The sequence below is a fragment of the Tachysurus vachellii genome, chromosome 23 (assembly GCF_030014155.1).
Source record: "Tachysurus vachellii isolate PV-2020 chromosome 23, HZAU_Pvac_v1, whole genome shotgun sequence".
Lineage (NCBI taxonomy): Eukaryota > Metazoa > Chordata > Actinopteri > Siluriformes > Bagridae > Tachysurus > Tachysurus vachellii.
The window spans coordinates 16,143,121-16,169,978 of NC_083482.1; the positions used below are offsets into that span (position 1 = coordinate 16,143,121).

At 40.9% G+C, this 26,858-nt stretch overlaps 1 protein-coding gene across 3 annotated transcripts; it reads left to right on the top strand.

Annotated features, from left to right (window-relative positions):
- The first annotated feature begins 11,790 nt into the window (after window positions 1-11,790).
- LOC132838597 (uncharacterized) lies at window positions 11,791-26,629 on the top strand. Of its 3 annotated transcripts, none has more exons than XM_060859016.1 (5): window positions 11,791-12,600; window positions 15,655-18,288; window positions 18,377-18,568; window positions 19,047-19,243; window positions 25,631-26,629. In XM_060859016.1, exons 2-5 carry the CDS (start codon window positions 18,279-18,281, stop codon window positions 25,958-25,960), a joined length of 729 nt encoding a protein of 242 aa, XP_060714999.1. In that variant the 5' UTR covers window positions 11,791-12,600; window positions 15,655-18,278; the 3' UTR covers window positions 25,961-26,629. The 3 variants fall into 3 exon arrangements, with proteins under 3 accessions (XP_060714999.1, XP_060715000.1, XP_060715001.1); XM_060859017.1 differs by having other exon boundaries at window positions 11,792-12,600; window positions 18,386-18,568; XM_060859018.1 differs by lacking the exon at window positions 25,631-26,629 and adding an exon at window positions 19,540-20,093 and having other exon boundaries at window positions 11,795-12,600.
- The last annotated feature ends 229 nt before the right edge of the window (window positions 26,630-26,858 follow it).

The following is a 26,858-nucleotide window of genomic DNA, read 5'->3' on the forward strand; positions in this document are numbered from 1 at the left end:
TTTACTGCACAAAAATGTACATATATTATAACAGCTGAATATTTAATACTCTCCAAAATTAAAGACATGACAAATCTTTTTCAGTCTAAGATAAGTGCAGATTAGATATTTGGACAAACACAGTCATCCAACTTGTTTGGGTGGAGATGATATGTGCAAATCTACACATGAGGGTTATGTTTTAGATATTTACAGTGACAGAGGAGAAAAAACGAGGAAGTCTTTAAAATGTACATTTATTTCTTTGTTGAATATCTGTATACTTTAGGTTGAATTATCTCATAAATGTATTCAAATATTCAAGAATTTGAGACTTTCCTGCATTTATAAAGAGATTGGATTAATTCTTCAGGAACATACAGTTTATTTTACAAAAAGACATTGTATCCTGATGCAAATATTCATTCATTCATTCATCTTCTACTGCTTATCCGAACTACCTCGGGTCACGGGGATCCTGTGGGGATCTCAGGCGTCATCGGGCATCAAGGCAGGATACACCCGAGTGCCAACCCATCGCAGGGCACACACACACACACACACTCATTCACTCACACAATCACACACTACGGACAATTTTCCAGAGATGCCAATCAACCTACCATGCATGTCTTTGGACCGGGGGAGGAAACCGGAGTACCCGGAGGAAACCCCCGAGGCACGGGGAGAACATGCAAACTCCACACACACAAGGTGGAGGTGGGAATCGAATCCCCAACCCTGGAGGTGTGAGGCGAACGTGATAACCACTAAGCCATCGTGCCCCCCGATGCAAATATAATTATTTAAAATATATTAAATAAACAGCGAGTCCTTGTTGTTATTAATTACAGGAGTGTCATTTCCCCAGGTCATTAACATTAGTTATTCAGGCATTAATCAGTATGTATAGTTAATATGTTCAAAACAGAACGTGTTTCTGTTCAAAACAGAAATGCAGAGCGAGTCAGGTGCTGGTTATCGCGAGAACAGGCAGAGGCTCACATTCTGCACACAGGTGTATTAGTCGACACGTCATTTGCTTCTGGTTACCCAGAACTGCAGCCTGACTCCGAAGAACGAAAGTAAAAATTCAAGAAAAACAAGTTTACTCATTAATAAAACCTGTCGTTTAAAACATTATTTGACTTCCAACTGATTATTTACAGAACACGTAACAACTCGGCTGAGATTTGACTTCAAAATGACCCAAGGTATGTGTGTTTGATTCACTTTTACTGCTGGATGTTAATGTCATTGTTCTGATCTTCTCCACTGTTTGCTACTTGAGAAATATGTAGCGTATTGTTTTGTTTTTTTAGCCACATACAGAACCATTCATTTCACTTCTTTTTATTCCTGATTTACAGACTTTCCACCAATTATAAAATTTTTTGTCATGGTCCTTGGGAACACCCTGAATACCCACAGGACCTTTCTGGACCGTCTGAAAATATCTCCAAGACTTCAAGAAGTGTTTTTGCCAGAGGACAGTGATGTTATTTTTGCTTTTGTCCCAGTTGTGTCTCGAGCCGGTACTGACATTGTAACTGCAGTGGAAAAAATTCCTCGTGAGCACAAACAACATTTTTTTCACAGTTGCACTTTGATAAAAAAGACATTAGCTTAGTGTAATTGATTATTGTGAAATCTTTATAATTATTATTATTTACATACTAAATGCATGTGAATAATTGAATAACATGATTTGCATTTGTATTAGTTTTAACGTCTTTAATTTTAATCATCTCTCTCTCTCTCTCTCTCTCTCTCTCTCTCTCTCTCTCTACCACCGTCTCTCTCTCTCTCTCTCTCTCTCTCTCTCTCCCTCCATCTCTCTCTCTCTCTCTCTCTCTCTCTCTCTCTCTCTCTCTCAGAGACTAAACCTGTTGTTCTCGTTGTGCTCCACCACACATTCAATCACGACTATGTTGCACCAGACAGCAGAACCCATGTAAACAAAAACAGAGTGTTTGCTGTAGATTGTCTGATTTATGAAGAGCAAGGGCTGCTGAACTGCATGCGCAACGAGGACGCAATCAGAGCCGTGAAGAAGCACCTGAACACCGATAACAACACTGAGAATAACAGATGTGATTTCTTTGCTATGGTAAGAAAATATAAAAAGAATGTAAGGATTGTAAAAAAAATTGTAGCTTAGCAGAATAATTACAACATTAATCTCCAACATTTGATCAAAAATACACACTAAATCATCACACACTAACTCAATCGGATCAGCGATTGATCAATGAATCGCATCAATGAAAACGGATTTCATTTTGTTTTGTGTGTACTTGTGTGGTTAAAGAAAAGAGCTACACACAAAGCTTCTGTTCTAATAGAAAGTCCCTCCTGTTAGCTAAAGTAGTGCAAGAGTAAAGTCAGCATCGCTCTACCATGGATTTATCAGTTTCCTATCCTTCTACTGGTCACCATAGTGATAAGGTTTATCAGTGATGGAGCAGCTCGCATTCCAAATCAGTTTTAAAAATTCAGCAGTGTTTATCTGCACCGTATCATATGTGATGAAGCAGACGCTTCACCGATTCGCTTCGTATTTGCATAAAGTTCTACTCAATTTTGTTGTGTCTCTGGACACGCCCACATTTAATCGCCAACAGTTGCTCGTGTCACAGGAAGTCGCCAGATCTCGTAGCAAATCAGCAGTCAACATTCAAAAGTGGGTTGATTAGCAAATATAATTCAGTAGTTATGTCTTAATTTTTTCCCCATGATGCTCTTACAAAGTCCACACCGTTTACTCAATATGCAGAAATATATCTGGTTTATTTTGTTCAAGTCTGTACATTTATATAGTTGTCATTTTCATGGTATTGTATTTTTGAACAGGATAGTGAACAAAAACCTGAAGTAGCAAGTATGCATTTAAGTGCATATTTATATTTATATTATGTCTTAAATGTAAGTCCCTGTAATATTAAAAATATTAACAAACAGGGAATTAGCACAATCCAAAAACCTACTACTACTGCTAATGCTAATGCTATTGCTAATAATAATAATAATAATAATAATAATAATAATAATAATAATAATAATAATCGTTTCTCCAAATTGACCAAATTTGTAAATTCCACAGCTAAATTTCTGTGCACGTGGAGAACTAACATTTTTTTAACAACAAACAAACAAATAACAAATAAGATCCATCTCATGATCAATTTTTTTTTATTTTTATAATTTATGTTTTTTTTTTCTAAAAAGGAAAGCAATTAATCAATTGATTATTCCCCAAATACAATACACAATATATTTCTGATTTCACATTCTGTTTGTTTTTGTTTTGTTTTTTTTTTTGCAGCTGGAGCAACATGGAATCCAGCGTAAGTGGATCTATATTGGAGCTGGTGTTTTAGTTCTGCTCATCATCATCTTTATTATAATTGGAGTATTAGTTTAGCACTACATGCACATTACACTGTGTTTAAAGGGCTTCGTAACAATGATTACAAAAATATCTGTATGTGGTTTTATTTGACAGAATACAGTAAGAGATTAGTTTAAACATAACAGATTAGTTTAACAGAAATGTCCTGGTTATGTTGTCATGTATGTAGTTGCTTGTGTGTGTGAGTGTATTCTGTTTGTTAATGAACAGAGATATGAAATCAAATGACATCCTTTTCAGCTTGAATATTAGATTTATTTCAGTTCATGTTATGATAGGTGACAAAGTGAGTTCTACTTCAAGAGACCAGTGATGTCTTTGTTCATTTATAATTAAACTTTCCATTTAAAAATGCAACAGAATATAGTTGTTTTGTATGTAGTATAATAGTGGGTTTGTATTTTTATAAATGAAAAAAATGAAATAAATAAATACGAAAAATTCTTACCCTCTGGACTCTATAATATAATGTGACCTTTTTGCCCGTCAGAAATAATGACTTTTTGTGCCTCACTCACTCACACCACTGAATTGTGCTGTTTCTGTTTATCCTGATGTAAAATTAGCTATCTAGTTTAGGAAACGTCTGAAAGAGAATCCTTTCTTTTTTTGGGGGGGGGAATCTATACAATATGTCCATATAAATCTATACGTTTCACTGCTCTGAAGGAGAAACAACATGACAGCCGTGTAGAGTCTCTTTAGTAACAGAATTAACACAGAGTCATCGTTTGAGCCACAAAAGCACCATTTTGTTAGCTACATCATTAAATATGACAAAATAATATGCTCTAAATGTACTAATAATAGTGCGCTGTTTGGAACAATAGTGTGTGCTTTAGGGATTTTCTGTTTCTTTTTATTTTACAGGTTTAACCGGTTTACCAACAGTGTGCTTGTTTGCATTAGTGTGATAAATTCCTGATCCGGCAATGATTCATTAAGAAAATAAAAAAATATTATATATATATATATATATATATATATATATATATATATATATATATATATATATATATTATAAACACAACACTTTTTCGCTCCCTCAAAACTTGCAACATCTGTGATATTGTTTTGTGTGATAAAAACTGCACATTTTAGACCGCTTATCCGAACTACCTCGGGTCACGGGGAGCCTGTGCCTATCTCAGGCGTCATCGGGCATCAAGGCAGGATACACCCTGGACGGAGTGCCAACCCATCGCAGGGCACACACACACACACTCATTCACTCACACACTACGGACAATTTTCCAGAGATGCCAATCGACCTACCATGCATGTCTTTGGACCAGGGGAGGAAACCAGAGGGAGTACCCAGAGGAAACCCCCGAGGCACGGGGAGAACATGCAAACTCCACACACACAAGGCGGTGGCGGGAATCGAACCCCCAACCCTGGAGGTGTGAGGCGAACGTGCTAACCACTAAACCACCGTGCCACAGTTCAATTCAATTCAAGTTTATTTGTATAGCGCTTTTAACAATTAACATTGTCTCAAAGCAGCTTTACAGAACATAAACATAGAACAAAAGGTTATTATAAAGAATAATATTAAGATTAATATAATACAAAATTCAAGATTAATATTAGAGATATTTAAATGTGTTTGTATTTATCCCCAATGAGCAAGTCTGAGGTGACTCAGGTGACTGTGGGGAGGAAAAACTCCCTTAGGTGGTAAAGGAAGAAACCTTGAGAGGAACCAGACTCAAAGGGGAACCTCATCCTCATAAGGGTTACACTGGGGGTGTGATTATAAATATACAGTCTGACAAATGTTGTAATGATGCAAAAGATCACATGGAGTTCACATCTCCTCTTTAGTATCACAGAGTCTAACTGGAGCTTGTAGAGCTCTAGATGCCTCAGAATTCTCACAGAGTCTGCCTCATCTCAGTGGAGGTCTAAAATCTAATCATGCTGTCTAATCAGCATCTTGATATGACACCTATGGAGGTGGATGGATTATCTCAGCACAGGAGAAGTGTTCACTAACTCAGATTTAGACAGATTTGTGTGAGACAGATTTAGACATAGAAAGTCTTAGATCTTTGAGTTCAGATCATGAAAAATGATGCAAAAACAAAGGTTTTGTGTTTATAATTTTGTTCAGTGTATAAATTTGGTATAAATATTTTTGGAAGATATTTTAACTAAATGTCTTTATCAGGCCTTCATCTTCACCATGTATAATAAACAGGAAAAGGTGGAGGCTCTGGAACAGAGAAGTGAAAGTAAAAGTAACATTGAACTCATTCCTCTCTCATTCCTCCTATCTGTGTTTTGCACATCACTTGTTTTCCAACGTACTCGTTGTACATCGCGTAACTGGACTGATATTTTACCTTCAAAATGGGTCAAGGTATGTATTCTTAATGAAATGTCAATGTCATATATATATAAATCTCATTTTTATCTTTGCTGCAGTTTTTTTTTTCTGGTGTTCCAGGAAATATCAAATATTTTGTCATGACCACTGGGAACACCAAAGATTCCCACAAGACTTTTCTAGATCATCTCACAATATCATTAAAGCTTCATGAAGTCCGAGCCGTAAACGAGAGTGATGTCATCGTTGCTTTTGTCCCAGTCGTGTCTCGAGCTGGTACTGACATTCAGTCTGCAATGGAAATCATTCCTAGTAAGTATAAACCCCTCGATTTTACAGGAATGATGAATAACTGAGTATTAAACTGGGAACTGCTTTTGTTTCTTGTATTATCTCATTCTCTCATTCTCAGTCTGCATGCTTCTGCCTTGGATCTTAGGTTTCAGTTTATGGTTCTGATGACCACAGATTTAGTGGCTGTTTTGTATTTTATAAAAGAATAAAAATAAAATGAACTTGAATCTGCTGTAAATCCCTGATATAAACACATAAGATCAGCACACTTGAGACGTCGTCACAAAGGTGTTTAACAGAATACTTTTTTAAATTATAGAATAAAAATGACAAAGTTTAAAAAGTTTCTGATGGGAAAAAGAATCATTTATTAACTCAGTTTTATCATATTTTCTCTCTCTCTCTCTCTCTCTCTCTCTCTCTCTCTCTCTCTCTCTCTCTCTCTCTCAGAGAATAAGCCTGTCGTTCTCGTGATGCTCCACCACACCTTTAATCCGGACATTGTTCTTCCAGACATCAGACCCTATGTGTACAGGAAGGATGTGTTCGTTGTTGATTGTGTCTTTCATGAAGATCAAGGGCTGTTGAGATGCCTGCGCAACGATGAAGCAAACAAAGCTGTGAAGGATCATCTGAGCAGAATGAAGGTAGAGTCCTGAATGTCACCCCTTTGAAATTACAGGCAAATTCCATTATCATGAGAGTAATTGAGAGGTAAAGGACGTGGAAATAAAGCAGAAACGTGTCTCACAAATAAAACATACACAATGTTCCCCTCGTTGCTTGCTCGGTTTAAACAAACTGTACAATGCTGAACAGAGAAAACACAAAGTCTCTGCTGCCGACTACTGGTCAAAAATGATCACTTCACTGTATTTTGCATGTGCAGTGTTTGTTTTTTTATAGAAAGGAAATTACGGTGGCCTGGAAATATTTCCACAAAGCATAATTTAGTCAATTAGTCAAATTCTGTATTTAATTTTAATAAATTTTTTTTTTTTATTATTTTTTTTCCAGGTGGATCACACTTCCGGAAGGAAAGTCCGTGCTGCAGGTGTTGGTGCAGTTATTGGTGCAATTGTTGCTGTAATTATTGGTGCAATTATTGGTGTTGGTGCTGGTATTGGTGCTGGTATTGGTGCTGGTATTGGTGCTGGTGCTTTATATTGGTGGTTAAAGAGAGAGAGCGAGAGAGAGAGAGACAGAAAGAGACAGACAGAGAGAGAGAGTCACATTATTGTTTAATGCTGACATGATGTTTAAATGAACATATTTCAATTGTCATTTTATCATTTTCTGAAATCACAAATAATTTCATTTCATTGTCAACTGAATATTGTAATACAAAACTAAAATTATTTCTATCTTCATATGATTACAGAGTTTTAGTAATGATATATAATTTTTTCATGATGAGCAGAAATACTAAATACTTCTTATTACTTAAAACATTCTTAGGAATTGTAACAATACCTCAACATTTCCATTTAAATGTGCAGATTTGATTGATTTATGGATCTTAGCGTAGTGTTTACAGGTTAGCCGTTTTCTCCCAGTTTAATCAGGAAGCTCATTTCTGACCATTTCACATAAGATCCCAGTTGAGGCGAGTTTACAAAGCTGATCAATCGAACTGCTCAGATTCACCGCATGCATCCAGCAGTTTACTGTTCATCAGGATCTAATAGAATTTCTCAATGCATCTAAATGTATAAAGAATTCTGTGTAAAGTGTATTGTGTGTGTGTGTGTGTGTCACTCACTCACACACTCACACTTGGCTGTCCACCCTCCAATCACACTTTCCTCCACTGATGTGTGCAATGCACTGAGCTGGATCAGCGCACACAAAGCCGCTGGACCAGACAACATCCCTGGACGTGTACTCAGGGCATGTGCAGAGCAGCTCGCTGGGGTCTTTTTGGACATCTTCAACCTGTCTCTTGCCCAAGCAGCTGTTCCTACTTGCTTTAAATGCACTTCCATTGTGCCAGTGCCAAAACACTCCAGCCCAACGTGCCCGAACGACTACCGCCCTGTAGCACTGACTCCCATTGTCATGAAGTGCTTTGAGCGGCTGGTCCTGGCACACCTGAAGGACTCGCTGCCATCCACATTGCACTCTCACCAGTTTGCCTACCGCAGCAATAGGAGCAAGAAGATGCAGTTTCCATGGCACTGCACTCTGTGCTCACACACTTGGACAATAAGAACACTTATGCACGTATGCTGTTTGTTGACTTCAGCTCTGCATTTAACACCATCATTCCATCCAAGTTAATAGCCAAATTAGTAGATCTGGGCATTAACACCACAACTTGCAACTGGATTATGGACTTTCTGACCAACAGACCCCAGCAGGTTCGATTGTGCTCCAACACCATCACACTCAACACTGGTGTACCACAGGGCTGTGTGCTGAGCCCCTTCCTCTACTCCCTCTTCACCTCCAACTGCAGGCCTGTGAATGGATATAACTCCATCATCAAGTTTGCAGATGACACTACAGTGATCAGTCTCATCACCAACAATGATGAGACTGCCTACAGGGAGGAGATCCAGCACCTAGCCACATGGAAAACATCCAAAACAAAGGAGCTCATTGTGGACTTCAGGAAAGAGACAGGAGGCACACATGACAACATCCACATCAATGGGATGGCTGTTGAGCGCGTTTCCAGTTTCAAATTCCCGGGGATCTACATCTCGGCGGACCTGTCCTGGACTACCAACACCTCCAGCCTGGTCAAGAAGGCTCACCAGCGCCTCTTTTTCCTGAGGACACTAAAGAAAAATCAGCTTTCCTCGGATATCCTGGTGAACTTCTACCACTGCGCAATAGAAAGCATCCTGACCAGCTGTGTCACAGTCTGGTATGGGAGCTGCTCTGTTGCAGAGCACAGGGCATTGCAGCGGGTGGTGAAAACCGCCCAGCGCATCACAGGGACTCTACTTCCAGCCATGGAGTACATCCAGAAGAAACGCTGTCTGCGTCGAGCTCGCAGCATTCTTGAGGACTCCTCTCATCCCACCCATAGACTGTTTTCTCTTCTGCCCTCCGGCAGGCATTTCAGGTGCCTCCGAACCAAGACCAGCCGACTAAAGAACAGCTTTTTTCCTAGAGCCCCCCACCCCCACCTCTCACCTTGCTATTGCGCTAATGGACTGTCTACACAAAAACTTCTGTTCACTTGTTCATTTGCTCATTTCTCACTCCACAATTCGTTACTGCACTAATGGACTGTGACACAAAACTATGCTCATTTACACACTTGCTCTTTTTTTTGTATTGCTTCTCACCATTGCCTTACCATTGTATATACCCACCTGATTTCTGTTTATAGTAACAGCAATATATTATATTATGTTCATAGTACATATATATTAATCTGTATATTATATTCATAGTACATATACATATATATAATGTTTCCAACATGACTCCGTGCCAATTAAGACACATTCCTTAGCGGGGGCGGGCAGGGTTTCCTACGCAATCCGAAAACATGTGTCGCTAAGGGACAAGTACGTCAGCATAATTACATCAGGTGGTACATCTGTTGCTAGCAAGATTTGGTTATGAGTGAATATTTTGCTGAGCAATTATACTTTGGGAGAGAAATCCACACATGAGACACAATATAATCTCTGAAATCTCATTGCTTAGAATGTTTTCTCTAATTTAAGGTTGTGGGTTTGTATCAAAGTGTTAATTTTACTACATCATTGTTTCTATAGTAAAAACTATAGTAAAACTATAGAATACACAGGTGTTTGTTTGGGTGATGGACCAAAAACAGATTTTTAACGGTAAATATAGCACCGTGTCCTTTAGAAACTAGATTTTCTCGAACATCTGTAATGAGGAGAAATGACAATAAAGCTGACCATGAGCTTGTAACTGTGGATATGGAAAGTTTTCTGTGAGAAAATGTTTATTTAGCATTTTTGAAAGGAGTCTCCAGTGTCAGCACGTTGTAACAGTCAGAGGTAATTCTGTAACTTAGGAAAATGTCTTCAGGCTAGAGGACAGAAGTCCTTGTGGTTTCACTATAACGTGTGATGACGATGCGCGCACTACCGCAAATTCATGGAGGAAAAACCGCCCTTTGCCCTCTGCATCGGCAGCCAAGAAGAGAGAGAGTGTAAAAGGTGACGATTCAGCACCTTAGCCAGCGACGCTGAACATGATTTCTCTAACTTCAGGACCATGGTCATCGCCGCTAAGAATGACAGTGAGGCGGGTCGGCTGAAACTCCAGCCAAAAAAGCATGGGCCAATCAAATCAAATTTTATTTGTCACATACACATACATACAGAGTACAACATGCAGTGAAATGCTGGAGCGACATGGGATCCAGCTTAAGTGGATATATATTGGAGCTGGTGTTTTAGTTCTGCTCATCATCATCTTTACTATAATTGGAGTATTAGTTTAGCACTACATACGCATTACACTGTGTTTGAAGGGCTTCGTAACAATAATTAAAAAAATATCTGTATGTGGTTTTATTTGACAGAATACAGTAAGAGATTACTTTAAACATAACAGATTAGTTTAAAAGAAACCTCTTGGTGATGTTGTCATGTATGTACGTAGATGCTTGTGTGTGTGAGTGTATTCTGTTTGTTAATGAACAGAGATATGAAATCAAATGACATCCTTTTCAGCTTGAATATTAGATTTATTTTGGTTCATGTTATGATAGGTGACAAAGTGAGTTCTACTTCAAGAGACCAGTGATGTCTTTGTTCATTTATAATTAAACTTTCCATTTAAAAATGCAATAGAATATAGTTGTTGTTTTTGTGTGTAGTATAATGGTGGGTTTTTATTTTTATAAATGAAAAAATGAAATAAATAAATACGAAAAATTCTTACCCTCTGGACTCTATAATATAATGTGACCTTTTTGCCCGTCAGAAATAATGACTTTTTGTGCCTCACTCACTCACACCACTGAATTGTGCTGTTTCTGTTTATCCTGATGTAAAATTAGCTAGCTAGTTTAGGAAACGTCTGAAAGACAATCCTTTCTTTTTTTGGGGGGGAATCTATACAATACATTATACAATGTCTCTTTATTAACACAATTAACACAGAGTCATCGTTTGAGCCACAAAAGCACCATTTTGTTAGCTACATCATTAAATATGACAAAATAATATGCTCTAAATGTACTAATAATAGTGCGCTGTTTGGAACAATAGTGTGTGCTTTAGGGTTTTTCTGTTTCTGTTTGAATTAACAGGTTTACCAACAGTGTGCTTGTTTGTATTGTTGTGACAAATTGCTGATCCAGCAGTGATTGAAAATTTTATCATACATACATACATACATACATACATACATACATACATACGTATGTAATATATATATATATATATATATATATATATATATATATATATATATATATATATATATATATATAAACATAAACATGGTATGAATATTTTTGGAAGATATTTTAACTAAAAGTGTTTATTAGGCCTTCATCTTCACCATGTATCATATTAAACAGGAAGAGGTGGAGGTTCTGGACCATTCTGTAAGTGACTATATTGATAGGCACTCACTGCTGTGAAATGTATATGTATATGTATGTATATATATTAATCTCATTCATATGTTTGCTGCTGTTTTTTTCTGGTCTTACAGGAAATATCAGATATTTGGTCAAGGCCACTGGGAACACCAGAGATTCCCACAAAACTTTTCTAGATCATCTCACAAAATCATCAAAGCTTCATGAAGTCCGAGCCGTAAATAAGAGTGATGTCATCTTTGCTTTTGTCCCAGTCGTGTCTCGAGCTGGTACTGACATTCAGTCTGTAATGGAAATCATTCCTAGTAAGTATAAACCCCTCGATTTTACAGGAATGATGAATAACTGAGTATTAAACTGGGAATGTTAGAGATAAAATCATCTGCAATAAACATCAGCACCACTGTTATTTACATTAAGTTCTCTCTCTTACCCTGATTAGCACCATTAGACATGTTGCTGTGTTTTAGCATCACTCTTGGTGGTGGCGGCAGCACGCAGCAGCCACTCCTGATTCAATATGGTGCTATTTACGTTTTTTACGGTTTTATTTATGTTTTTTAGCCCGACTACTACCAGTACATGGACACCGGAGACAGCGGTGTTCATGTATACAACCGTCAGAGGCTAATAAAATACAGAAACCGTGCAACGGTGATGTGCAGAGAGGGTTGTGGCTTGCTGCGGAGAGACCAGGCCTCCAGTCCTCGGTGTCGCCTGATACTGGAGACCAGGAGAGGGGACGCCGAAAGCGGTGCGCGCAGTAAGCGGGCGGGTGTCCGTGCTATAGGCTAAAAACAAACCCTAGGCTAAAAACTAAGCCTAGCCGAGCGGCTCTCCCGTCCATTCTACTCTCCAGTGTTTGCTCCCTGGACAGTAAACTGGACTACATCCGACTCGAACGCGCTACACGGCGAGAGTTTAGAAACTGCTGCGTGTTTGTTTTCACGGAGACGTGGCTCAGAGTTCCGGACGCCGCCATTCAGCTGAACGGGATCACTTCATTTAGAGCCGACAGAAATGCAGCTCTGTGAGGTAAGACTTGTGGTGGTGGTGTGTGTGTGTTTACATCAACACTGAATGGTGTAAGAACTCTGTGCTTGTTTCTAATTACTGCTCATCGTCAGTGGAGTTTGTGACTGTTAGATGCAGGTCGTTTTATTTACCACAGGAATTCACCACAGTTTACATTGTCGGAGTTTACATTCCCCCCAGTGCTAATGCTAAAGAGGCGCTAATGCTAAGCTAATGCTAAAGAGGCTCTAAGTGAGCTATACGGAGCTATTAGTGATCTACAGAATGTTCACACCGATGGACTGTTTATCATCGCCGGAGATTTCAATCATATAAATCTCAAGTCAGTGCTCCTTAAATTCCCTCAGCATGTGGACTTTATAACGAGAGGTGAAAACACGCTGGATCTTGTTTACACAAACATTCCCGGTGCGTGTCATGCAGAGCCCCGCCCCCTGTCATGTGGAGCCCCGCCCCCTGTCATGTGGAGCCCCGCCCACTCCTTGGCTACTCAGACCACATCTCTGTTATGCTAATCCCAGCATACAGACCACTCGTCAGACTCTAAACCAGTTCTGAAGCAGGTGAAAACCTGGCCATCAGGAGCCACCTCTGCTCTTCAGGACTGCTTTGAATACACTGACTGGAACATCTTCAGGGAGGCTGCAACCAACGGCGACTCCATCAACTTGGAGGAGGACACGGCATCAGTGACCAGCTACATCGCCAAGTGCATTGATGACGTGACCGTCTCACCTCACGCTCCAATCAGAATCTGTGGATGCCTGCTAAACGTGTGTGCGCTGATGAAGACTAGAGACCTAGCCTTTAGAACAGGGGACAGGGCGGATCTAAGAACAGCAAGGGCCAAACTGTCCCGAGCCATCAGAGAGGCAAAGCGCGCACATGCCCAGACAATCCACAGCCACTTCCATGACAGCAGAGACACCTGGCACATGTGGCATGGCATACAGGTGATCACAAACAACGAGTTTCTATGCTCCGTTTGAGGTGCAGAACAACATAACGGCAAGGAAGACCATCCCTCCCCCGACGACCAGGTACTTTGTGTATCCACGGCCGACGTGAGGAGAACTCTATGCAGAGTTAATCCACAGAAGGCAGCTGAACCAGACAACATTCCTGGCATGGTGCTCAGGGAATGCACAGGACAGCTAGCGGATATATTCTCTGACATCTTAAACATTTCCCTGAGCAGCACCGTTGTTCCTACATGCCTCAAGACAACCGCTATCGTCCCCGTCCCAAAGAAATCTACAGTGTCCTGCCTCAATGACTGTCGTCCCGTCGCACTCACACCGATCATTATGAAGTGCTTCAAGAAGCTCGTCATGAGGCACATCAAGCACTACCAGGCGCTACCTGGTGTAGAGCCAAGAACCTGTCTCTGAATGTTGATAAAACTAAAGAGATGGTTGTTGACTTCAGAAGAGCACAGAGCGACCACTTTCCACTGAACATCGACAGTGCTGTTGATGATCTCTACAGATGATCCGTAGACGACTCTTCAGTGGAGAGTGGTGTTTTTCTTGGTGTTCATCTAGCAGAGAACTTCACCTGGTCTCTCAACACCAGCTCCATCACCAAGAAAGCCCAGCAGCATCTCTACTTCTTATGAAGGATGAGAAATGCACATCTCCCTCCCCCCATCCTGACTACGTTCTACAGAGGGACCATTGAGATCATCCTGAGCAGCTGCATCACTGTCTGGTTTGGAAACTGCACCATCTCATATCACAAGACCCTGCAGCGGAGAGTGAGGACAGCTGAGAAGATCATTGGTGTCTCTCTTCCCTCTATCATGGACATTTACACCACACGCTGTATCCGCAAAGCCAACATCATTGTGGATGACCCCACACACCCCTCACTCACTCTTCATCCAACACACCTCCAAACACATTTGTCACACACACACCCCTCAAACACAGACTCTTCACCACACACACCCCTCACACACACACTCTTCACCCCACACACCCCTCTCACACACACTCTTCACCCCACACACCCCTCTCACACACACTCTTCACCCCACACACTTCTCACACACACACTCTTCACCCCACACACCCCTCACACACACTCTTCACCCTCCTTCTACCGAAGCATTCAGGCCCTCACGACCAGACTGTGTAACAGTTTCTTTCCACAAGCCATTAGATTCCTCAGTAACTGAAACTGAACTTTTCTGAGCACAACATACACACGCACATCACCTGTATGGACCTCACAGACCTTCAGCAAATACACACACTTCCAATATGCATCCATCAACCTGTTTACATGCTGTTTACATCCATCAACCTGTTTACATGCTTTTTTTGCACACTTTTTGCTCTTTGCACATGCTGTCTCACATTTCATTCTTTTGCACAATACTTTACATTATCTCAGGGACCTGCTGCTATGAAACTGTGTTCATTATAGTATTACTGCACACGTAATATTGTTGAACATACAGTATTTACACGGCGCTGTTTCTGTTTATTGTCTCTTGTGTATTGTCTTGTAATTTTTTGTTTGCACTGTCTTTTGTCCTGCACTGTCTTGTTTGTCTTGTCTGTCTTGTCCTGCACTGTTTGCACCAGGTTGTACAGATACACTTTATGTATCTAGGACTAACTTACTAAGTCCTTATCTCTGTATTTGTTTTATGTAACACCCTGATCCTGGAGAAACGTTGTCTCATTTCACTGTGTACTGTAACAGCTATATATGGTTGAAATGACTTGACTTGACAATGTGATGCTTTTGTTTCTTGTATCTCATTCTCTCATTCTCAGTCTGCATGCTTCTGCCTTGGATCTTAGGTTTTAGTTTATGGTTCTGATGACCACAGAATTAGTGGCTGTTTTGTATTTTATAAAAGAATAAAAATAAAAATCTACACTTGAATCTGCTGTAAATCCCTGATATAAACACATAAGATCAGCACACTTGAGACTTCATCACAAAGGCGTTTTTACAGAATACTTTTTAATCAATCTTTACCCTCTCTCTCTCTCTCTCTCTCTCTCTCTCTCTCTCTCTCTCTCTCTCTCTCTCTCTCAGAGGATAAGTCTGTCGTGATGCTCCACCACACCTTTAATCCGGACATTGTTGTTCCAGACCTCAGACCCTATGTGGACAGGACGGATGTGTTCTTGTTGATTGTCTCTTTCATGAAGATCAAGGGCTGTTGAGATGCCTGCGCAACGACAACGCAATCAAAGCTGTGAAGGATCATCTGAGTGGAATGAGCGAAAAACAGCCTTTATTTGAGAGTTATCAAGTCCTTGCTGCAGTTATTGGTGCAGTTTCTGGAGCAGTTTCTGGAGCAGTTATCAGTGGGCTTGCTGTTACACTTTGTGATAAGTGTAATAATGAGCATTGTAATGCAGGTACTGGTGCTGGTACTGGTGCTGGTATTGGTGCTTGTACTGGTGCAGTTATTCGTGTGGTCATTCTTAATACAAAGTAAAAATATCAAAGACCATTCTCCTCGCTGCACTCTTCCTTAAATTCTGTTAAATACTGATTTAATTCATGATTGAAAAGTTGAGCATGACTGATGTTTCATCCTTGAGCTTCTTCTAGATTTTTATCAATAATATAATGTAATGATTTACAGTATTAGTGCTTAGTGAATGTCTTCATGTCGTCCTGCTGAAGACTGCATGTGCTTTCCACTGTGAACAGAAATATCTGTATTTAGATTAGAGTAGTGTGTGTGTGTGTGTGTGTGTGTGTGTGTGTGTGTGTGTGTCCTGTTTATGTCACTCAGCATAGACATGAGATCAGATTTGACATGAAGTTGAAAATAGGGACACAGTGTAATAGAGAGAGAGAGAGAGAGAGAGAGAGAGAGAGAGAGAGAGAGAGAGAGAGAGAGAGAGAATCACGTTATTGTTTAATGCTGACATGATGTTTAAATGAACATATTTCAATTGTCATTTTATCATTTTCTGAAATCACATCATTTCATTTCATTTTCAACTGAATATTGTAATACAAAACTAAAATTATTTCTATCTTCATATGATTACAGAGTTTTAGTAATGATATATAATTTTTTCATGATGAGCAGAAATACTAAATACTTCTTATTACTTAAAACATTCTTAGGAATTGTAACAATACCTCAACATTTCCATTTAAATGTGCAGATTTGATTGATTTATGGATCTTAGCGTAGTGTTTACAGGTTAGCCGTTTTCTCCCAGTTTAATCAGGAAGCTCATTTCTGACCATTTCACATAAGATCCCAGTTGAGGAGAGTTTACAAAGCTGATCAATCGAACTGCTCAGATTCACCGCATGCATCCAGCAGTTTACTGTTCATCAGGATCTAATAGAATTTCTTAATGCATCTAAATATATGAAGAATTCTGTGTAAAGTGTATTGTGTGTGTGTGTGTGTGTGTGATGTATATTTGTGAAAACTTGTGCTGAATGAGCCGGTCGATTTGACACCTCATTCATGGGTCTAGGACAAAAGCTGCGGGACAAGTTACGCGACGAATTTTTGTCCGGCACATAAACAAGATAACAATTAATTAACCATTAATTAACATTTATAAATGTCATTTTATTATTATTAGGAAACTGCTGAAGGATAGAAATAATTATCTCTGGGGTGATTTTTATCTTTGCTTCATGTTGGCCTGCATCACAGAAGGCCCAAGAAAGGCTAGAAAACAGCCTGCAAGAATCTGGAACTAATTAATTATGTTTACACAAGATAATAAGGCGGGGGGCACGGTGGCTTAGTGGTTAGCACGTTCGCCTCACTCCTCCAGGGTTGGGGGTTCGATTCCCGCCTCCGCCTTGTGTGTGTGGAGTTTGCATGTTCTCCCCGTGCCTCGGGGGTTTCCTCTGGGTACTCCGGTTTCCTCCCCCGGTCCAAAGACATGCATGGTAGGTCGATTGGCATCTCTGGAAAATTGTCCGTAGTGTGTGAGTGTGTGAGTGTGCCCTGCGATGGGTTGGCACTCCGTCCAGGGTGTATCCTGCATTGATGCCCGATGACGCCTGAGATAGGCACAGGCTCCCCGTGACCCGAGGTAGTTCGGATAAGCGGGAGAAGATGAATGAATGAATGAATGAAGATAATAAGGCCGTATGAGACATGGGTTGCATTGTGCTGTTTATATATACACTCACCAGGTGACTATCACCAGATACAGGTCAAGAGCTTCAGTTACTATTCACATCAAACAAAATAGACAAAATAAAATGCTCTAAATGTCTAAACAATAGTGTGTGCTTTAGGGCTTTTCTCTTTCTTTTTCTTTTACATTCTTTTTGAATGAACAGGTTTACCAACAGTGTGTTTGTTTACATTGTTGTGACAAATTGCTGATCCAGCAGTGATTGATAAAAAATTATATATATATAAACTTGGTATGAATATTTTTGAAAGACATTTTTAATAAAGAAATTTTTTATAATATGTATAAAAGTGTTTATTTGGCCTTCGTATTCACCATGTATTATATTACACAGGAAGAGGTGGCAGCTCTGGAACATTCTGTAAGTGACTATATTTATAGGCAGTGAAACGCAGTCAGCAGTCTAATAGTGAAAGTAAAAGTAACAGTGAACCTTCTCTCATTCCTCCTATCTGTGGCTTGCACATCACTTGTTCTCCAACGGTCTCTTTGTACGAGTAACTGGACTGATATTTTACCTTCAAAATGGTTCAGGGTATGTATTCTGAATTAAATGTTAATGTATGTGTGTGTGTGTAAATTTCTTTCTTAATCTCATATTTATGTTTGCTGCTGGTTTGCAGGAAATAACAGATATTTTGTCATGACCACTGGGAACACCAGAGATTCCCACAAGAACTTTCTAGATCATCTCACAATATCATCAAAGTTTTATGAAGTCCGAGCCGTAAATGAGAGTGATGTCATCTTTGCTTTTGTCCCAGTCGTGTCTCGAGCTGGTACTGACATTCAGTCTGCAATGGAAATCATTCCTAGTAAGTATAAACCCCTCGATTTTACAGGAATGATGAATAACTGAGTATTAAACTGGGAATGATAGAGATAAAATCATCTGCAATAAACATCAGCACCACTGTTATTTACATTAAGTTCTCTCTCTTACCCTGATTAGCACCATTAGACATGTTCCTGTGTTTTAGCATCTCAATGTGATGCTTTTGTTTCTTGTATTATCTCATTCTCTCATTCTCAGTCTGCATGCTTCTGCCTTGGATCTTAGGTTTCAGTTTATGGTTCTGATGACCACAGATTTAGTGGCTGTTTTGTATTTTATAAAAGAATAAAAATCTGGTAACATAGAAAAACATTGTGCTTTCTAAAAGATGATGAGCTCCAGTTTGCACATTTTCTGCTGTCTTAAAACAAGCTTTTAACCCCCCCCCCCCCCTTCTCTTTCTCTCTCTCACCCCCCTCTTTCCCTTCCCCCTCTCTCTACCCCCCTCTCTCTCTCAGAGGATAAGCCTGTCGTTCTCGTGATGCTCCACCACACCTTTGATCCGGATATTGTTCTTCCAGACATCAGACCCTATGTGGACAGGACGGATGTGTTCGTTGTTGATTGTCTCTTTCATGAAGATCGAGGGCTGTTGAGATGCCTGCGCAACGATGACGCAATCAAAGCTGTAAAGGATCATCTGAGCAGAATGAAGGTAGAGTCCTGAATGTCACCCCTTTGAAATTACAGGCTTTTAATACGGATTTTATTTGAGAGTTATCATGAGAGTAATGGAGAGGTAAAGGAAGTGGAATTAAAGCCGATACGTGTCTCACAAATAAAACAAACACAAAATCTCTGCTCCCGACTACTGGTCAAAAACGATCACTTATCTGTATTTTGCATGTGCAGTGTATGTTTTTTATAGAAAGGAAATATTTCCACAAAGCATCATTTAGTTAAATTCTTTATTTAATTTTAACCAATTTTTTATTTTTGTTTTATTTGCAGGTGGAGCACACCTCATACAAAAGGAAAGTCTTTGCTGCAGTAATTGGTGTAGTTATTGGTGCAGTTTTTGGAGCACTTATCAGTGCACTTGCTGTTGAACTTTGTGATGAGTGTGATAAGAAGCATTGTGAAGCAGGTAATGTTGCTGGTGTTGGTGCTGGTATTGGTGCTGTATTTGGTGCAGTTATTGGTGTGGTCATTCTTATTACCAGTAAATATTACATAGACCATTCTCCTGCACTGTCACACTGTCTGCACTCTTCTTACATTCCATTAAATACTGATTTAATTCATGATTGAAAAGTTGAGCATGACTGATGTTTCATCCTTGAGCTTCTTCTAGATTTTTATCAATAATATAAGGTAATGATTTACAGTATTAGTGCTTAGTGAATGTCTTCATGTCCTCCTGCTGAAGACTGCATGTGCTTTCCACTGTGAACAGAAATATCTGTATATAGATTAGAGTGGTGAGTGTGTGTGTGTGTGTGTGTGTGTGCATGTGTGTGTGTGTCATGAATATTTGTGAAAACGTCTGCTGAATAAATAAATGAAAGAAATAAAGAGAATAAAAACCCTCGCAGTAACGTGATGCTGTTTTATTAAAACATATAACTGGACATTTCTTACACCAATATCTTTTATAATTATTAATGCCATGACTAAAATGGAAGCGCAGTATAGATCTGATATACAACGTTCATGGGTTAGAAAATATATTCCACTGAATTGTCCTTCATACACCAACAAAAGGAATTATTTCTGTACAAAAAGGCGTCAGCCTCATTTGCAATGTCCATGCTCGGTCTGTGTGACACCCGGATACAGAATACTGGGCAGTCATACAGTGTGTGTGTGTGTGTGTGTGTGTGTGTGTGTGTGTGTACAGTAAAACAATATAATATATTTGGATGTGTGCTTTCCTACAAGACACAAATGAGATGTGTACACAAAGTCTTTAAGTAATCTTACAGCAAGTGACAAAAAAAATATAATTAGGATATAACTGATCTATAGGAGAGTTTCTACTATTATTATTATCTTGTGAAAAAAAAAAAAAAAAATACAAAGAAATTCAAAATACAAAGTCAGCCTCAGCCTCATTTTTAAGTATAAACCCCTCGATTTTACAGGAATGATGAATAACTGAGAATTAAACTGGGAATGTTAGAGATAAAATCATCTGCAATAAACATCAGCACCACTGTTATTTACATTAAGTTCTCTCTCTTACCCTGATTAGCACCATTAGACATGTTGCTGTGTTTTAGCATCACTCTTGGTGGTGGCGGCAGCACGCAGCAGCCACTCCTGATTCAATATGGTGCTATTTACGTTTTTTACGGTTTTATTTATGTTTTTTAGCCCGACTACTACCAGTACATGGACACCGGAGACAGCGGTGTTCATGTATACAACCGTCAGAGGCTAATAAAATACAGAAACCGTGCAACAATGATGTGCAGAGAGGGTTGTGGCTTGCTGCGGAGAGACCAGGCCTCCAGTCCTCGGTGTCGCCTGATACTGGAGACCAGGAGAGGGGACGCCGAAAGCGGTGCGCGCAGTAAGCGGGCGGGTGTCCGTGCTATAGGCTAAAAACAAACCCTAGGCTAAAAACTAAGCCTAGCCGAGCGGCTCTCCCGTCCATTCTACTCTCCAGTGTTTGCTCCCTGGACAGTAAACTGGACTACATCCGACTCGAACGCGCTACACGGCGAGAGTTTAGAAACTGCTGCGTGTTTGTTTTCACGGAGACGTGGCTCAGAGTTCCGGACGCCGCCATTCAGCTGAACGGGATCACTTCATTTAGAGCCGACAGAAATGCAGCTCTGTGAGGTAAGACTTGTGGTGGTGGTGTGTGTGTGTTTACATCAACACTGAATGGTGTAAGAACTCTGTGCTTGTTTCTAATTACTGCTCATCGTCAGTGGAGTTTGTGACTGTTAGATGCAGGTCGTTTTATTTACCACGGGAATTCACCACAGTTTACATTGTCGGAGTTTACATTCCCCCCAGTGCTAATGCTAAAGAGGCGCTAATGCTAAGCTAATGCTAAAGAGGCTCTAAGTGAGCTATACGGAGCTATTAGTGATCTACAGAATGTTCACACCGATGGACTGTTTATCATCGCCGGAGATTTCAATCATATAAATCTCAAGTCAGTGCTCCTTAAATTCCCTCAGCATGTGGACTTTATAACGAGAGGTGAAAACACGCTGGATCTTGTTTACACAAACATTCCCGGTGCGTGTCATGCGGAGCCCCGCCCCCTGTCATGTGGAGCCCCGCCCCCTGTCATGTGGAGCCCCGCCCACTCATTGGCTACTCAGACCACATCTCTGTTATGCTAATCCCAGCATACAGACCACTCGTCAGACTCTAAACTAGTTCTGAAGCAGGTGAAAACCTGGCCATCAGGAGCCACCTCTGCTCTTCAGGACTGCTTTGTGTGCACTGACTGGAACATCTTCAGGGAGGCTGCAACCAACGGCAACTCCATCAACTTGGTGGTTGCCTCAAGACAACCACCATCGTTCCCGTCCCAAAGAAATCATTGTGAAGTGCTTCGAGAAGCTTGTCATGAGGCACATCAAGCACTACCAGGCGCTACCTGGTGTAGAGCCACCAACCTGTCTCTGAATGTTGATAAAACTAAAGAGATGGTTGTTGACTTCAGAAGAACACAGAGCGACCACTTTCCACTGAACATCGACAGTGCTGTTGATGATCTCCGCAGATGATCCGTAGATGATCCGTCGACGCTTCAGTGGAGAGTGGTGTTCATCTTGGTGTTCATCTAGCGGAGAACTTCACCTGGCACCTCGGTTCGGCGGTGGACGTCACTCGGCCCTACAGCTCGGCTGTGGACTTCGCTCGGCCCTTCAGCTCGGATGCGGACGTCGCTTCGGCCCTTCAGCTCGGCTGTGGACGTCGCTCGGCCCTCTTTGGCTGCGCCGCCGTGTGCCCTGCTCCCCCCACCTACCTCGCCGTGTGCCTTGGCTCCCCTCGCCTACCTCGCCGTGGTCCTTGCTCCCCCCACTGGCCTCGCCGTCGTCCTTGCTCCCCTCACCTACCAATCACCGTGGGCCTCGCCCCCCCTCCTGGACCTTGTCTGGTTTTGGCGCTTCGGGAGCCGCGCCTTAAGGGGGGGGTTCTGTCAGGGATCAGCGCGGACCTTTGGACACGTGCGAATGCCTTCGTCCGCTCCTCCCTGTCTCCTCACCTGTTTCCCATCCTGTGATTGACTGTGTGTGTGTATTTATGTGAGCCGCATTGCCGATGGCAGCGCGGATTCATTTAAGTTAGATTAAGTTACGTTAGTTCCCCGTGTCGTGTGGATGTCTGTTTGTTTCCCTTGTGTATTAAACCCCATCATTTGAAGCTGTCTCCTTTCCACCGGATCCGGGGGCCTGACACCATCCCCCTAGGATCCATCCAACAACCCGAGAAAGGAGACTTCCAAAAGGCCCAACAAGAAATCCAGTCTTACCTTCCTTTCCCAACAAAGAATCGACAAATTTCAGGTTCTTTAACAGCAGAAAGCAAATTATTATAGGCAAACTAATGAGTAGGCAACCAAGACACTCCTGCGAAAACCTCGGATAAGTCCAGCTATTAAATAAATGAAGAAGCAGTGGTTAGGATGCTTCACAGTGCCTTTCCCAGCTTTGGAACATTTTTTTTTTTTAAAAGAAACAAACAATACAAGCGGAGCCAGTAGCCATCGATTATCAATCCACCAGGTCACTATCTTTCGCAGGACACTGCTGCAGAGCTTCTACAAGGAGGAGAGAAATTTAATCAAGCTTTTCATGTCATTGCTGGCTAGCATTTAACCATTGTCAAGTTAAGAAGTTAGACCATTTGTCAGTAAACATTTCCTGCATAACGTATTGCAACAGCCTAGCGAGTCTTAACCCAGCGAGGCACAGCACCACGCATCACAACAGCCAACGAGGCATAAAAACAGCGCAACGCAACACAACACATCCAGCAAGGCAGAGCACAACATAACGTAACAACATAGCCAGCAAGGCATAGCGCAACGTAACCCGACACAGCCCAGCGAGGCACAGCACAACGTAACCCGACACAGCCCAGCAAGGCACAGCACAACGTAACAGAAACACAGCCCAATGAGGCATAGCATAATGTAACATAACGCCTAGCAAGGCATGGCATAACGTACCATTACAGCCTATGGAGGCATAGCATAACGCATCATACAGCCTAGGGAGGCATAGCACAACTCAACATAACACCCAGCAAGGCACAACGCATCATAACAGCCAAACGAGGCACAGCATAACGTAACAAAACGCATAGCAAGACACGGCCTAACGTATCACAACAGCCTAGCGAGGCACAGCACAACGTAACGCCTAGCAGGCATGGCCTAACGTATCATAACCTAGCGAGGCACAGCACGACGCATCACAACAGCCCAGCGAGGTACAACATAGTGCAATGTAAACTACATGCCTAGCAAGGCATAGCATAACGAACGCAACACAACATAGCCTAGCAAGGCACAGCACAACATACCATGACACAGCCCAGCGAGGCATAGCACAACATATCACCACAGCTTAGCGAGGCACAACATAGCGTAATGTTACCCAACACGGCCTAGCAAGACACAGCACAATGCAACGCAACCCAACATAGCCCAGCAAGGCACAGCACCAAGCACCAGCCTAGCAAGGCATAGCATAATGTATCATAACAGTCAACGAGGCCTAACATGGCGTAACGTAACATGGCCTAGCGAGGCATAGCATAACGTAACCTAACCTAGCTTAGCAGGGCATAGCATAACGTAACCTAACCCAGCTTAGCAGGGCATAGCATAGCGTAACCTAACCCAGCTTAGCAGGGCATAGCATAACGTATCCTAACCCAGCTTAGCAGGGCATAGCATAACGTTACCTAACATAGCTGAGCAGGGCATAGCATAACGTAACCTAACATAGCTGCGCAGGGCATAGCATAACGTAACCTAACATAGCTGCGCAGGGCATAGCATAACGTAACCTAACATTGCTGCGCAGGGCATAGCATAACGTAATCTAACAGCCTGGCGAGGCATGGCATAACGTAACCTAACATAGCTGCGCAGGGCATAGCATAACGTAACCTAACATAGCTGAGCACGGCATAGCATAACGTAACCTAACATAGCTAGCAGGGCATAGCATAACGTAACCTAACAGCCTGGCGAGGCATGGCATAACGTAACACAACATAGCCTATCAGGGCATGGCATATACGTAACCTAACCTGGCCTAGCAAGGCATAGCATAACGTAACATAGCCTAGCAAGGTAAGCCTAGCTAGCATAACATAACAACCTAGCATACCATAACGAGCTGGCTTAGCAAGGCATATCGAGGCATGAATTACCTAGCATGAGGCAATCTAGCCTAGTATAGCAAGCATGGCATGACCCATCATGACGAGCAATGCAAAAGCATAGCATAACCTTATCTTATAACATAGCATAACATACAATATAACCTAGCATAGCATAACATACATAGCATAGCGAAGCATAGCCTAACGTAGCGTAGCATAACAGACTGCACAACACGGCAGCCCTAAGGTCGCTTCCGGCTCAACAAGCGCACCATTATACACGAACATGCGCACCGTACCGATTTACCGTAAGTTCAAAGTGTCTTCAAAACTTCCCCTTCGGCTCGAGTATACTGATAGTAATCACAACCTCTTATAGTTCTATATCGCGATCACAAAAGGAGAGAGCCACCGAGTTTAAATCGCAGTTGCAGCAATGCAGAGGAAACAGCCAAGCAGACAGACTGAAAAAAGCATTAAATAGGGCGCCCTGTTTTAAAGGGACCAATAGCGCGCTTAGGAATCAGATCAGCTGATGGGCGGGGTTAGAAAATTGACATCAGCTTATAGCCGAGCTTGACTATGTGGCCTGCCTGAACTGACGCTGATACGCTATATTTTGCATGTGCAGTGTATGTTTTTTTATAGAAAAGAAATATTTCCACAAAGCATCATTTAGGTGAGTCAAATTCTGTATTTGATCTTAATAAATTATTTATTTTTGTTTTTTTTGCAGGTGGAGTACACCTCTTACAAAAGGAAAGTCCTTGCTGTAGTTATTGGTGCAGTTATTGGTGCAGTTTCTGGAGCAGTTATCCATAGCGCACTTGGTGTTACACCTTGTGATACGTGTAATAATGAGTATGCAGGTGCAGGTGCAGGTACTGTTACTGGTATTGGTGCTGGTATTGGTGCAGTTATTGGTTTGGTCTTTCTTATTAATGCCATTGCTGCATTCTTTGCTGCAGTTTTTGGTGTAGCTGTTTGTGTATTTTTTTACTTTAGGTCCTTTAATTTTTTTTGGATTCATGTTCTTGTACGTGATATTGTTCCTGCTATTGGTTAGTGTCTTGGGGCTGGGATTCGTGATTGTTGTGGTGTTTCTTATAAAGCAGTTATCAGTTTGGTTGAGAGAGAGAAAGAGAAAGAGAGAGAGAGAGAGAGAGACAGAGAGAGAGACAGAGAGAGACAGAGAGAGAGACAGAGATAGAGACAGAAAGAGACAGAGAGAGAGAGTCACGTTATTGTTTAATGCTGACATGATGTTTAAATGAACATATTTCAATTGTCATTTTATCATTTTCTGAAATCACTAATAATTTTATTTCATTGTCAACTGAATATTGTAATACAAAACTAAAATTATTTCTATCTTCATATGATTACAGAGTTTTAGTGATGATATAATTTTTTCATGATGAGCAGAAATACTAAATACTTCTTATTACTTAAAACATTCTTAGGAATTGTAACAATACCTCAACATTTCCATTTTAATGTGCAGATTTGATTGATTTATGGATCTTAGCGTAGTGTTTACAGGTTAGCCGTTTTCTCCCAGTTTAATCAGGAAGCTCATTTCTGACCATTTCACATAAGATCCCAGTTGAGGAGAGTTTACAAAGCTGATCAATCGAACTGCTCAGATTCACCGCATGCATCCAGCAGTTTACTGTTCATCAGGATCTAATAGAATTTCTTAATGCATCTAAATATATAAAGAATTCTGTGTAAAGTGTATTGTGTGTGTGTCTCATGTTATATTTGTGAAAACTGAATAAAGAAATAAATAAAACAAATAAAGAGAATAAAAAACCCTTGCAGTAACGTGATGCCGTTTTATTAAAACATATAACTGCCCTTCGAATCGATTAATGAAAAAAAAAAGGTAAACTGAACGAGGAATCTGTTCAATATGTCCATATAAATCTATAGGTTTCACTGCTCTGAGGGAGAAACAACAC